The following is an 11,955-nucleotide window of genomic DNA, read 5'->3' as shown; positions in this document are numbered from 1 at the left end:
ATTGTGCGGGGGATTAAAGTAGGAGCCGGAGCAGAGGAGTGGGGCTCCTAAATAAAGGAAGAAATGCAAGGAATTATCCAATGGATGATTAGCTGGGCGTGGGTCGGTTATCAATCATGATTTATGACTATAATTTTCCCACCAAAATTTATTTTTGGAGGGAAGGGAGAAGGGACTCATTTTTTTTTGTTTAATATGGTATAAAATTATAATTTGAAAATTTTAAGTTTTAACGATAAAGACAAAATAAAAGGTGAAGTGAATAGTATCAATATTAATTTTTTAATATAAAAATATGATTTTTCGTTAAAATAAACAGTATCGGATAGTTTTTCGTTAAAGTTCTTTAAAATCATATCTTGGAATTTTATTAATTATCAAAAAAATATATAATTTCTGTGGAAAATAGGTGGGCCAACCAGTTTATAAAGCAAAGCCCAACTTTTTCATAAAGTCCCTTTGATTGGCCGTCTTCCTAATTCTGAATTTTTAATTGTTTTCCCATTTTTCAACAAAGCAAAACAATATTTTGAGTTAAAAAGGAAAGGATTTCTAAACATTTATTTTCTCCTCAATAATAGGTCCATAAACGAAAATGAAAAACCGAAACGGGGTTTGAAAATTTTAAATTTCGGAGCGAAATTGTAGAGAGGGGAAATGGTAGGGTTTTAGTATTTAAACCTTCCCTTCTAGTTTCTTTCTACTCCCAGTTTAATTGCCTCCACCTCCACCAGTCCACCTCCGCAGACCAACCACCGGCATAAAATCAAGGAATTGGTTTCTCAAGGTAATTCCTAAACCCTAATTTCAGTTAATTTCGTGCTATTCCGTCATCGCAATTGCTTGATCTCTGACATTAGAATTGTGTTTTGGAATGGAGATGGCAAGGAGCCAGCGGACATTGAGTCCCTGCTGCAGGAACGATTCAAGGCTAATGAACCTACCCGCCGATATCCTTGACGACATCCATTTAGGCTAGCCAGTTAGTTATGCGGTTATGAAAAGATGCAAAATTGCATATGCCTTCATCCATTCAATATTGAAAAATGCTAAAGGGAATCTTTTAAATAAGAATCACTCTACTACCTAACAATTTAATGTTAATTTTTATATCAATATTATAAAATATTGTATCAAAAATATAAGATGACAGAAAAGAATTGATGTGTTTATTTTTAAAAAAGCTTTTGTTGTACTTTAAGAAAAACAAAAGTTGGTTGCTGAACAATTAGCAGGAGTTCCTGCGAAAAGCCAATGTAATTGCTCTTGGTTTGACACTTTATTCCTTTTTTTTTTTTTTTCCGGCAGAATTGTTCGTTTTGAAAAGTATCCTTCTAACACAATGCCCTCTCTTACGAGTCTCCTTCATTCCTTATTTTGTAGAAAATTACTCATTCATTTATATAAGGGGTATTCTAGGCCAATAAATTTTTATCAAACAGAATTTAGTGTTTTCTCTTTAAATTGAAGCAGCCTTTTGATGGAAAAATGTAATACCAAACAAAGTCTAAGTATGCGACTTTTATGGTTCAAGTAAACATCGGTTTTGGAGTTTACGGATAAATTGTCTCCATTTAGTATTAGTCTATTTCTAAAAAACAATGTATAAATCTATCGCGTGACACATTAAGATTACTATGTAAAGCACAATAAATATTTGATGTACATGAGAGATGGCACTAATTATCCGATTTCTTGCGTCTCATTCTTCTCATATGTACCATAACTTACGTGTACAAGTTGAAATGATGTTTCCGATTTTAAAAGTAAAATTTTCACATGAGAACTCGAAATTTTCAAATTCGAATATTTTTTGCAAAATTAAAATGCAAACAAGAATTATGATGGTTCTAATCCAAATTTTTCTGAAGTATTCCAAACTCAAAGCTGTTTGTATCATGAAAACAAATTGTGTCGAACTAAGATTTGTTCATACTCAAAATGTTGAGAAACAAGCTCTGCGAATTTACAGACCCGCTCGGTGACTACTTTTTTTTTTCTTTCAAATTTTAAACTATTCTTCAATTAGAAACAGAGGAAAATGTGGGGGAGATGAGGAAGCTCAATCCAGCACAACACAACACAAGAGCATCTACCACTGTAAAAAGCATGGCCAAATTTATTGCCTTTTGCGATCAAAATTGCCAACACAATGAAAGAATCAACCTCTCAACCTCTAGTCAACAGATTCACACTATAAAAAGTAGGCATAGAATACATTAAAACACAAGGAGATCAGAAATGCAACAAGAATTTGTCGACCAACAACACTCCCGAACCTCAGGCGCGTGCCCACAAAAACAACCCTCCCCAACAACAATCACCTACACTTCTTTTCTCTTAAGACTCAAAATTGCACTAATAATTAACACCTGCATGTACACATCTTACCAAAAGGAGTATACGATCAAATCGCAATGATGACTTCCACGCTTTGCAAAACCAACCTACGGGAACCATCTTAAGGAGAAGAATTGGTGACATAATTACCACACAAGACAGGATCCGTGTATCCCAAAGCAGAAATATGCACAATCACTTATGAGGAGAGGATAGATTGCAGTGCAAGCTGTTGCTGAGGTTGCAAGGAGGACCACGTTGAGGCCAATGTAGCTGGCGGCAAAGTCTGCTGAAGCTGCCTTAACAGATTAATCATTCTGCTTGCAGTTTGTTCCGTTGCTAAATCCTTACCCGCGCATAGAACCTACGAGAGAACAATCATACACTCCAAAGTAAATATTCTCACACTCTTGAATATGTATTACAAACAAAATCAACAAGGGACAATATCATTGTGAAAAAAAGTTTACAGCTATCAGCAAGGCCAGTAAAACAAAGCAAATTAGGCAAATAAATTTTGGTAAACTTGTACTTTATCACATCAGTTAATCAATCCCCATATCACAACTGATGTGCCTATAATTTCTTAACGCCAATAGCAATCATTGAAAACACACACATCAAAATAAATAAATGAAACAGAACAATGAGATATGCGCGTTACTGAGGAAAAGAGAATATCAAATATCATGATTTTCTTAGTGTGTAAAATACTTGGCATAGTAGTGCTAAATCATTTTATAGATCACAAACCTCAGCAAACACGGCAACAATTTTGGGAAGACACTGATTGTTGAGACCCAAAAGTTCTCTGTCAGACCTGCAGATGGATTACAAAGGTGCACCTCTAAATTTCACCGGTAATGTTGTTCTAAACTTCAAATGCAGAAAAGGCAACAAGTAATAGGATTACGCACAAAGTAAAACACAGCTGAAGCTCTACCTCTCAACCATAGAACAAAGTTGGTCATGGACAACTTTGGCTTCAATCAAGTCACCCTTAATTGGTAAACAGTTCAACCATGCCGGAATGACCTGCCAAATGACAGAAAGTTGTCAGACCATAATGCGAAGAAATAAAAGATTTGAAAGATAAATTTCAATAACTCTTGAAATAAAAGTTAGGACAAAACAGTAGTGTAATAAAAAAGTTTTCTGAAAACACCGTATAGAGCACACACTGCATATAGTGACAACAAAACAAATGAATTTCAGATGTCACAACATAAATAAATAAAGTTTAGTACCTGAGCTGCATCAATACTGTCACGATGAAATTGACATATTTTTCCTAAAGCAGAAACAGCATTGTCATATGCCATCACATTTTCAGCTTGCAGGGCATTAGGATGCTGAATCACAGCATTTAGCCTCGAAAGAGCCTCTGGATAAAGCCATCAGAAAGTGTTACAATAAGCAATCAGAAATATTCCAACTCTGTAAGAAATACAAGCAGACTTACCGCCGACAAGGGGTTTAATTACTATTCCGCCAAACTCTGAACAGACACCAAGTCCATATAGAGCTGCCTGAAAAGGGAAAACAAAACCAAAAAGAATCACATAACACTTACGGGAAAAAAGCACCCTTATACATTTTAAAATAAATTGCTGAGATCAGACCTGTCGAACATCAGGGTTATCATCATTGCAGGCCTCCAATAAAAAAGGAAGAAATGTGTCATAATATCTGACCCAACAACATCAGAACAAAAGATAAGTTCATAATAATATGAATTACTTCCACCCAAACATTTCTAATAGAACAAACTTACTTTAAAGCTGCTTCACGGCACTGCTCCGCAACATCATCAAAGATGCATATAGCGATCCTTCTCTCTTCAGGTGTTTTATCCTTGGCCTGTTGATTTGGATGCATTATTTAAAAAACAAAGAAACTAACTTGAAATCAAAGATTGACAAAACAGAACATAAGATTTTACAAATGAACATTCTGGTTCCTCAAAATGACAATCAGAGGGAATGATAAGCAAATACAAAAAAAATAAGTTGGAATCTTAAAGAGGGAAGCTTCCTTGAGACGAAACTTACCCACATTGGTGTTAGATATGATGTTAGCTCGTCAAAGAAAGGTAAGAAAGAGGCTTTAAATGTTTTAATCAGAGTTCCTAAGATTTCTCCCACCTGGAATTAAAAAAGGTTGTTCAATTAAATAATGAAAACATCAGCAATATCATTGATGGGCTACTTAAAGATTGTATTTGAAAAAACTTACTTGATCAAAAACTTCTTCCTCTTGTTCATTTTCCTCTTTAATTAGCTCTTTTTCCTCATCGTCAAAGTCTTCTGCTTTGGTCCTTTCTGCTCTCTCTCTTTTTCTACTTGAACTGGCAGTGATCACCTGCTTTATCTCCTCCACAATGGATCTGACCTGGCTTTCATCTAAAAGTGGTCCAGCTATCTGAAACAAAAGATGCAAAGAATGCATTAAATGGTGTCATATTCAAGCAATGATAAAGATGGAAATTCCAAAATGAAGTTATTGAATTTTGAACTAAAAAGTATGAATATACTCAAATAAAACATTTTTCTAAGACAGTAGGGTAACAACTATATAACCGTATTACGGTGCATTAACTGTCTTCAAGTCAAAGTTTAATATAAAAAAATATAATAATATACTAGTCTTATTATAGTTACTGAAGTTTTTTTTTTTCTTTTGCAAGAAGTTAAAATTAAACAAAAGTGGAAAAACAGGGTAACTCGAGTATCCAGTATTGCATTCAGGATACATAGACCACTGGTCCAAGCCAACATTTTTCCCTCGTTTCTCACAACTGCGGGAATTCACTGGTTTCATCCCGGATCTTCCGAGTATCGGGTACCTCTCCGAGAGACCAGTAAAGCTCACCCGATAGGGTGACCCTTGCTGGAACAGTACCAAAGCATCAGCTCTAGCTTACCAACCTTCCAATGGGAGAGACACCGCGCACTCTAAGGAGGCAGGCTCGATCCCAGGTCAGAAGCGTAAATCACTTTGGTGCGCTGTGCAAGGTGCCCAACCCAGGTTTAGCTATTCCATCACCACAGAGCTAAACTCGTGCAGAATAAGTACCAAAAGTTAAACCAGGCCTCAAAGGAAATTTCATAAATTTCTTTAAAATGTGGCATACCTGTAAACATTCATTCAATGCATCCAAAATATTTGCACAGATTTCTGTATCAGGTTCCTGCACACAAATTGCACTCTCATTTCATACTTCAGAGAAACATCATATCATTACACCCTGATCGAGGAACCTTAAATGACAAACAATAAACAACCTTGTGTAATGCTTCCACCAGAGCTGGAACAATGTAGTCAGACAATTGCTTTATATAGGTTTCATTACGACCTTGAGCTTGCCCTTTCTCTATGGCTAATTTTGCAGAAAGCAGCAGCTCCGGCATTGCTAGAGACAAAAAATAGATATTTCTTTATCAAACCTCCAACTAAATGTTTATCAGAAGGAGAAAACCCAAATAAAGTATACCTGAAACAGCTGCCTTCCTAACTTCATCATGAAAATAAAATTTAAGAAGTGGAACCAAAGTTGGGGCAACCTGCACAAATATGACATTTTTAAGTATCATTCATAGGAAGCCGGTAAGAAAAATAATTATGATACACCATGAAAGACCTGATCAATCCAAGGAAAGAATCCTTCTTTCAACTCGTCAGCATAGCAACAAAGCATATTGCAAGCGGTAGCTTTTTCCTCTAGGACACTAGTCTTGATTCCAATCCTCTTATCCCCAAGAGTAATTGTTTCGATACTGTAATGGAAAAGCAACATTTAGAGAGACAGCTACTAAAGAGCAGCATAATAACACTACTGCTACATGTATTTATCTTCTCCATTCAATTACTCTAACTACACCTTCCAAACTTTAAATTGCTAAATTGGTACATTACACAAATAATCATCCAAAGGTTCAAGAAGAGAAACATCATATATGGATGTCAAAGCCATTATGCTTATCCATTTTGCGGCATGTAGATAATGATGTAAATGTGGTAAAAGTGATATGAACCAACAATAAATCCAGATGCATTTATAACAAACCTTTAGGAAGGATAGCAAGAAATGGCTAATAGTATCACATTCACATACATTATACATGGCTGTTGGTATTGAACTTACATAAAAAAGAATGAAAAATATTCTAACCTTTCATCATCAGAGTCATCAATATCACTATTGTCATCTGCAGATGTAATGGTTACATCTGGCTTAAGTTGAGCAGACTGAAGCAAAGGAGGCATTACAACACTCATGTAGGGTAGGAAATCTTGTCCTAAGCACTTGCACAGTCTTGCCCATGCCTACACCATTGTAGATCAATTTTTATTGAGAATACTATGTTTGAAGTATAGTAATGTTTGTGCAATTTAAGAAATAAGAACATACCTGTAGCATGTAACTTGTAGTTGGATCATCTGCCTCCATTCCAGATCCTTGTAAAGCCATCAGCACTTCCATGACCTTCAAAGAATTAAGGGTATGATCAATCTGTATCTATATATAACTAGCTAACTTAAAAGTTCAAACACAAAAAACAAGAAATTGGCAGCATATTCCAAACAGGTTTCAAATGGCAGCAAAATTTTAACAGGTTGAAGATTCAATTTATCATTCCCATACAAGAAACAGAAAGAGCTTAAACATATAATTTGAAAACTGTAGAGTGAAAAAGGAAAAGTTACAATTCCAATGAAATCAAATTTCTATTGCGACGTGAGGGGCTTAGGGGAAATGAATTAAGAAACCAAAGCTTCAAAGCGTCCATACTTTTCCACCCATTCCATAACCAGTGGTATGCAAGATAATTATTTCAATACGAACTCCAAAACGAGGAGGCTCTGATACAGTGAAAATGGATACAAGATAGAGTGTCTTACCTGCTTCGCATCATCCCTAAACTTATCCTTTCCAACAGCCATTCCAACCAAGCTAATGCACTCCATCGATTTCGCACGAAGCATGCGGTTAGACTTATCAGTTGCATTCACCAAGATAGCTTTCAGGTAAGGCATAACTGCATCATAGTATTTTTGGAAATGCTCCTACAAATCCAATTACCATCAAACTTAATCATACATAAAAAAAAAATTTAAAAAAAAAAACAAATATATATATATATATATATATATATATATATTAAACAAGAATAACGCATTATATAGAAACAATACCTGAGATGAATCGGCAACAGATGCTAAAGCAGTAAGGGCTCCCTCTTGCACCATTTGTTTGCCATTCTGCATGAGACATGATATTTAAAAGAACGTAAACTAATACTAGTTCAACAAGATTATTATTATGCAAGTGTTTTTATTAGATGAATATGTTATTTTCTTAAGAAGCACATACCTGCAGAAGTACAAGCAATTTGCTCACTACTCCATCCAAATAAGGTGTCAAAATATCCGGAGTACAATTCTCACTGAAGTTGAGCAATGCTGAAGCAGCATGTGCCTGCAGATATCAAATTACAAAGAGGATGCTAATGAATAGATAATCTAGCACATGCAATAATACGGTCCAGATAATGAGCTAATAAAATGGGCATGTCATATTATATCAAAAGCAATCACCCTATATTACAAATTCAGGATATAAAGCAACTCAAGCTCACAAAACTAAAGCACATGACACATTGTTTCCTACTGTACGTTGCAAGAAATAGTGCTCACGAATGAAAGCCTAATTGTTTTTTCACTTCAACATAATAAGACTGCATTAATACAAGTCTTTTTTTTTTCTTTTTTTCTTTTTTTTGTCAAATCATTAATACAAGTTTACATCCCAGTAAGTAAGATGTAGATTCTCGCATCCCAAAAAATAAAAGATTAACAGGACAGAAAGCAATGATTCTAAAAGAATGACACTTTCCATAAGTAGACGTCAGGTGAGATACACTATCTAATTATATTATTGATTAAAGCAACTTTATACACACCATAATGCTCTACAGTGCACAACTTGTAAAGAATCGTTAAGAAGAGAAACTGTCTGTCAGTATTTGTCTTATGGTGACAAGGTCAACATGAACCATACCATTTTTGGTAAAGAGTGTTAGTTATGGTAGGTTAAGGATGACACTAGCATGGAAAAAACCAAATCCTTCACCAATTCAATTAATCAGAAAGAGAACCAGAAAACACAATCGGCAACTAACCTGAACACGGGGATTCTGAAAATCATCCATAGCTGCAGCCAATGCCGGGAGCACCCTTTGGTGATATTGAACTTGCAGATCTGGACCCAAATCTGTAGACAACTGCCCAATTGCATTAATCGCTGCCCACCTTACACGAGGGTGGGGATCTTGAAATGAGTTCAAGACCATTGCTACCACTTGCTCCAAATTTTTAATCATTACCTGAAACGCCAAAAACCAAAATATTAACAAAAAGGTAGATGAAAGTTGATTTTAACTGGAAGAAGCAGCATGCTGCACAAAAGCTTTATCTGCCGCTGTACTTTTCCCATAGTTGATGACGTAGACGTGTGTGTATGTGTGCAAACAATTTACCCTACACTTTAATTGTATCCGGAATTAAAACTTTCATTCATGTGTGTCAAGTGTGAATGAAACAATAACCATTGACAATCAAGGTGTATATTTCCCAGATTCTATCATTTCAACTGAAAAACATCTAAAGTGGTTGAACAACTAATCCTATTGTAGTGTAACTAACCAACAACATTTAGTTAACCGGGAAATAGTATTCATGAATAACAATATGATAACAATCGATACCTTGCCACAACCCTCTGCAATTTGAGCGAGAGCAATCAAAGCAGCTTGGTGCTTCTGCCACTCAGGGGCAGCCAAATAAGTGGGCAACTGCTCAGACGCCACGGGAACAATGGTATTCCCACCCAGAGATATGGCAAGCCTATCTAAACACTCCTGCCCAACACTGTAATTACCAGTCTCACCCGCATCCTCATCTTCACTCTCAGCTGTATGCCATGACGCTTCGTCCTCAATATCCAGAAGCATCCTCATCAAAATGGCAAACAATCGGCTTATGAACTGCGGCAACTTTCTCATCATCCCTGGAGCACGTTCCCTGGCCTCAGCAAGGGTGATTACAAACTCAATTGCCAAGTGCCGGGTTGCTTCTTCCAAGGTGTCCGCCTCGGCAATTTGTAGCATTGCCCCAACAACCTCCACAATCTGCCGCCTGAGGAACCTCGGCTCAGTCCCTGCCAATTCAATCAACAATTCAAGAGCGTCCTGTGCTGTGGCCTCGTTCCCGTTGTTCAAAGACTCCATCAGCGTCTTCATCATCGCCGGCAACAGGTCCTGAAACCTGTCCCTATCGCCAGAGCTTGTCAAACACTGGATGAAATTAATGACGGCGTTCAAAGCTGCGATTTTAACGTCAGGGCTCGGCGAGTTCCCCAGGCTGTGCAAGAACACGGCGTGCAACTCCTTTATGTGCGGCACCATGGTGTCGCCGATATACTGCGATAACTGAGCAAATATCAAAAACGCCGATTCTTGAAGCTTGGGCGAATCGGACGAGACGCATTGGAACATGAACGGCAGGAGCTCCGGCCACCCGTTATCGGGCAGGATTCCGGAGGCGAGCTCGGAAATTGTATCGCAGAGCTTCTTGGAGATGGATTTGTTATCCACCTGCTGAATACAGGTCAGGAGAATCGTCTTCAGCGAGGATTGGGTAGTCGGATTCAATCGGGGCCAGAGGTAGGAGTCGTCGCGAGTGAGCTGCTTGCGGAGGAGAATGGCGGACATTGCTCGGGCCTCGGCGGCGGGAGAGAACTGGAGGAGGTGAGCGAGTTTGAGGCAGAGGGAGTCGGGATCGGTCTGCTTGCAGAGGTTGAAGAGGAGCTCGGCCTGGGAGCGCTGCTCATTGGCGGAGGACATGAGGTGGGCGATTAAAGTTTGGAAAGGGGCGGGGTCGGGACCGAGAATCGTCGCCAGTTGGGCTTGCTGTAGCTGAGTCGACTCGGCCATTGCTGCAGCGAAGTCGAGAGTTGCAGGTAGGGTTTTTGAGACTTTGGGTGTGGATGACGAGGAAGGTGGCCGGCTATCTCCCTCTTCTCACTCTTTCTCTCACTTAACTTTTTCGAATTTAGGGTTTTTTGGGTGTCGACTGCGGCGACAGGGTACGGTGCGTTTAGAGTGGGAGTGGGAGTAGGAGAGTGGGGCTCCCTCGTTGGCAAAAGACCGCGTTCTTGTACATTATTCTTTTAATTTAAATCATTAAAGAATGCGTTTATCAAAATTATGCTTGATCGTTTGTTAAATTCTAAGTTTTGAATATCCTCGTAACAATTAAAGTGCAAACAAAACTAATTTAACATAATGTATTTTTATATCACTAAATATTATCAATTTATGTTATATTTAATATTGTTAATTTAACAGAAATGCTTATGAATATTATTCATTTCCATTTTCTCATAACAATTCAAGTGACAAAAATTAATTAATTTGACTAAATATTTTATTAATTTAACATAAATCGTAGAAATTTATCTAAATACTTAAATTAGAATTTTTAAATAAATAAACTTGTGTATTATACAATTTAAAAATTAAGAAATTTAGTGATAGAAACTTGCATTATGGAAGAATTTTGTCGTCGATCATTCTTTATGTACTCAACCTGACACACCCCGACCGAGATCGGAGCGTGCTGGCCGTCACACGAAGGTGACGTAGCCATGTGCACGTGCGGAAGCTAATAAAGTAATAATATAAAAGTACGAATACTTAAAAACTAGCATACAAAGTCCTAGAACAATTGCTAGCGTAAGTGAAATACAATTTCAGAGCAGGTCTATAGCAGTCCAAACGAAGATTTCAACAATAGTACACCCGAATGTGACCCTACAATGGTGAGTGTCTGTCAGAAACGCCGGAAAAGCCCTCTGGGAGACCACTGAAACTGCTAAGCAACTAGAACCTGGAGGGGCGCAAAACAAAAGCGTGAGTGGGCAAAAACACATCTTTTCTAAAACCATTTAGCAAAATACATTCTAACCCCTCGCCGTAAAACCTGTATACTTCCCAGAAAATAAACATATATACGTATGTATAGATATGCCAATCATGCTCAAGGGTATGCCAATCATGCTCAACAATGTGCCATGTCAAAGCCTCATAATGATATGCAAGTGTTCAGGTATAAATCACATCAATAACATAACATCTGGCAGCCGGAGTCACCTAACGTGACCTGTACGGCTGCATATAAAGCTCAAATCTCAAACTCAATAACTGAACCTGCCCACGAGTCGGAACCACCTAAAGTGGTCTGTACGACAGGCCTGGGTGTAATACATATGTATGCTCTAGTGCTACGATCACGTGAAGGCTGTGCGAATAATCGCGGGTCACCTACGAGTCGGAACCACTTAAAGTGGTCTGTACGACAGGACTGTGCACCTAACTTGGATCCAAGCTGAGCGTGTGGTGCGGGAGGTGAACATCACGTGAAGGACTGTGCCCTACTCTGGGCGGGAGCACTAACACCGGGGGTGCAGGTTATGAGCTCTCTAAGCATCTCAAACTACTGCTGAATGTAAATATGAATATCACTTACCTGGCACTTACCTGTGCGTCCACAGCA

At 37.9% G+C, this 11,955-nt stretch overlaps 1 protein-coding gene across 2 annotated transcripts; it reads right to left on the bottom strand.

Moving 5' to 3' along the window:
* Window positions 1-2,091: 2,091 nt before the first annotated feature.
* Window positions 2,092-10,532, bottom strand: LOC137742133 (uncharacterized). 2 transcript variants are annotated; one of them, XM_068481894.1, is made up of 20 exons: window positions 9,108-10,531; window positions 8,523-8,726; window positions 7,715-7,819; window positions 7,537-7,602; window positions 7,243-7,407; window positions 6,752-6,826; window positions 6,512-6,666; window positions 5,981-6,116; window positions 5,834-5,903; window positions 5,625-5,752; window positions 5,474-5,530; window positions 4,576-4,761; window positions 4,392-4,484; window positions 4,115-4,200; window positions 3,963-4,029; window positions 3,803-3,869; window positions 3,588-3,724; window positions 3,284-3,375; window positions 3,094-3,160; window positions 2,092-2,704 (listed from the first exon to the last, which is right to left on the bottom strand). In XM_068481894.1, the coding sequence occupies exons 1-20, from the start codon at window positions 10,332-10,334 to the stop codon at window positions 2,540-2,542; spliced, it is 3,348 nt and encodes a 1,115-aa protein (XP_068337995.1). In that variant the 5' UTR covers window positions 10,335-10,531; the 3' UTR covers window positions 2,092-2,539. The 2 variants fall into 2 exon arrangements, 1 of the variants encoding a protein (XP_068337995.1); XR_011069362.1 differs by having other exon boundaries at window positions 2,651-2,704; window positions 3,258-3,375; window positions 9,108-10,532.
* Between the last annotated feature and the right edge of the window lie 1,423 nt (window positions 10,533-11,955).

Source organism: Pyrus communis, chromosome 8 (genome assembly GCF_963583255.1).
Source record: "Pyrus communis chromosome 8, drPyrComm1.1, whole genome shotgun sequence".
In the NCBI taxonomy this organism is placed as follows: domain Eukaryota; kingdom Viridiplantae; phylum Streptophyta; class Magnoliopsida; order Rosales; family Rosaceae; genus Pyrus; species Pyrus communis.
Note: the sequence above shows the minus strand (reverse complement) of the source record. Positions and strands in the feature narration are given on the sequence as shown.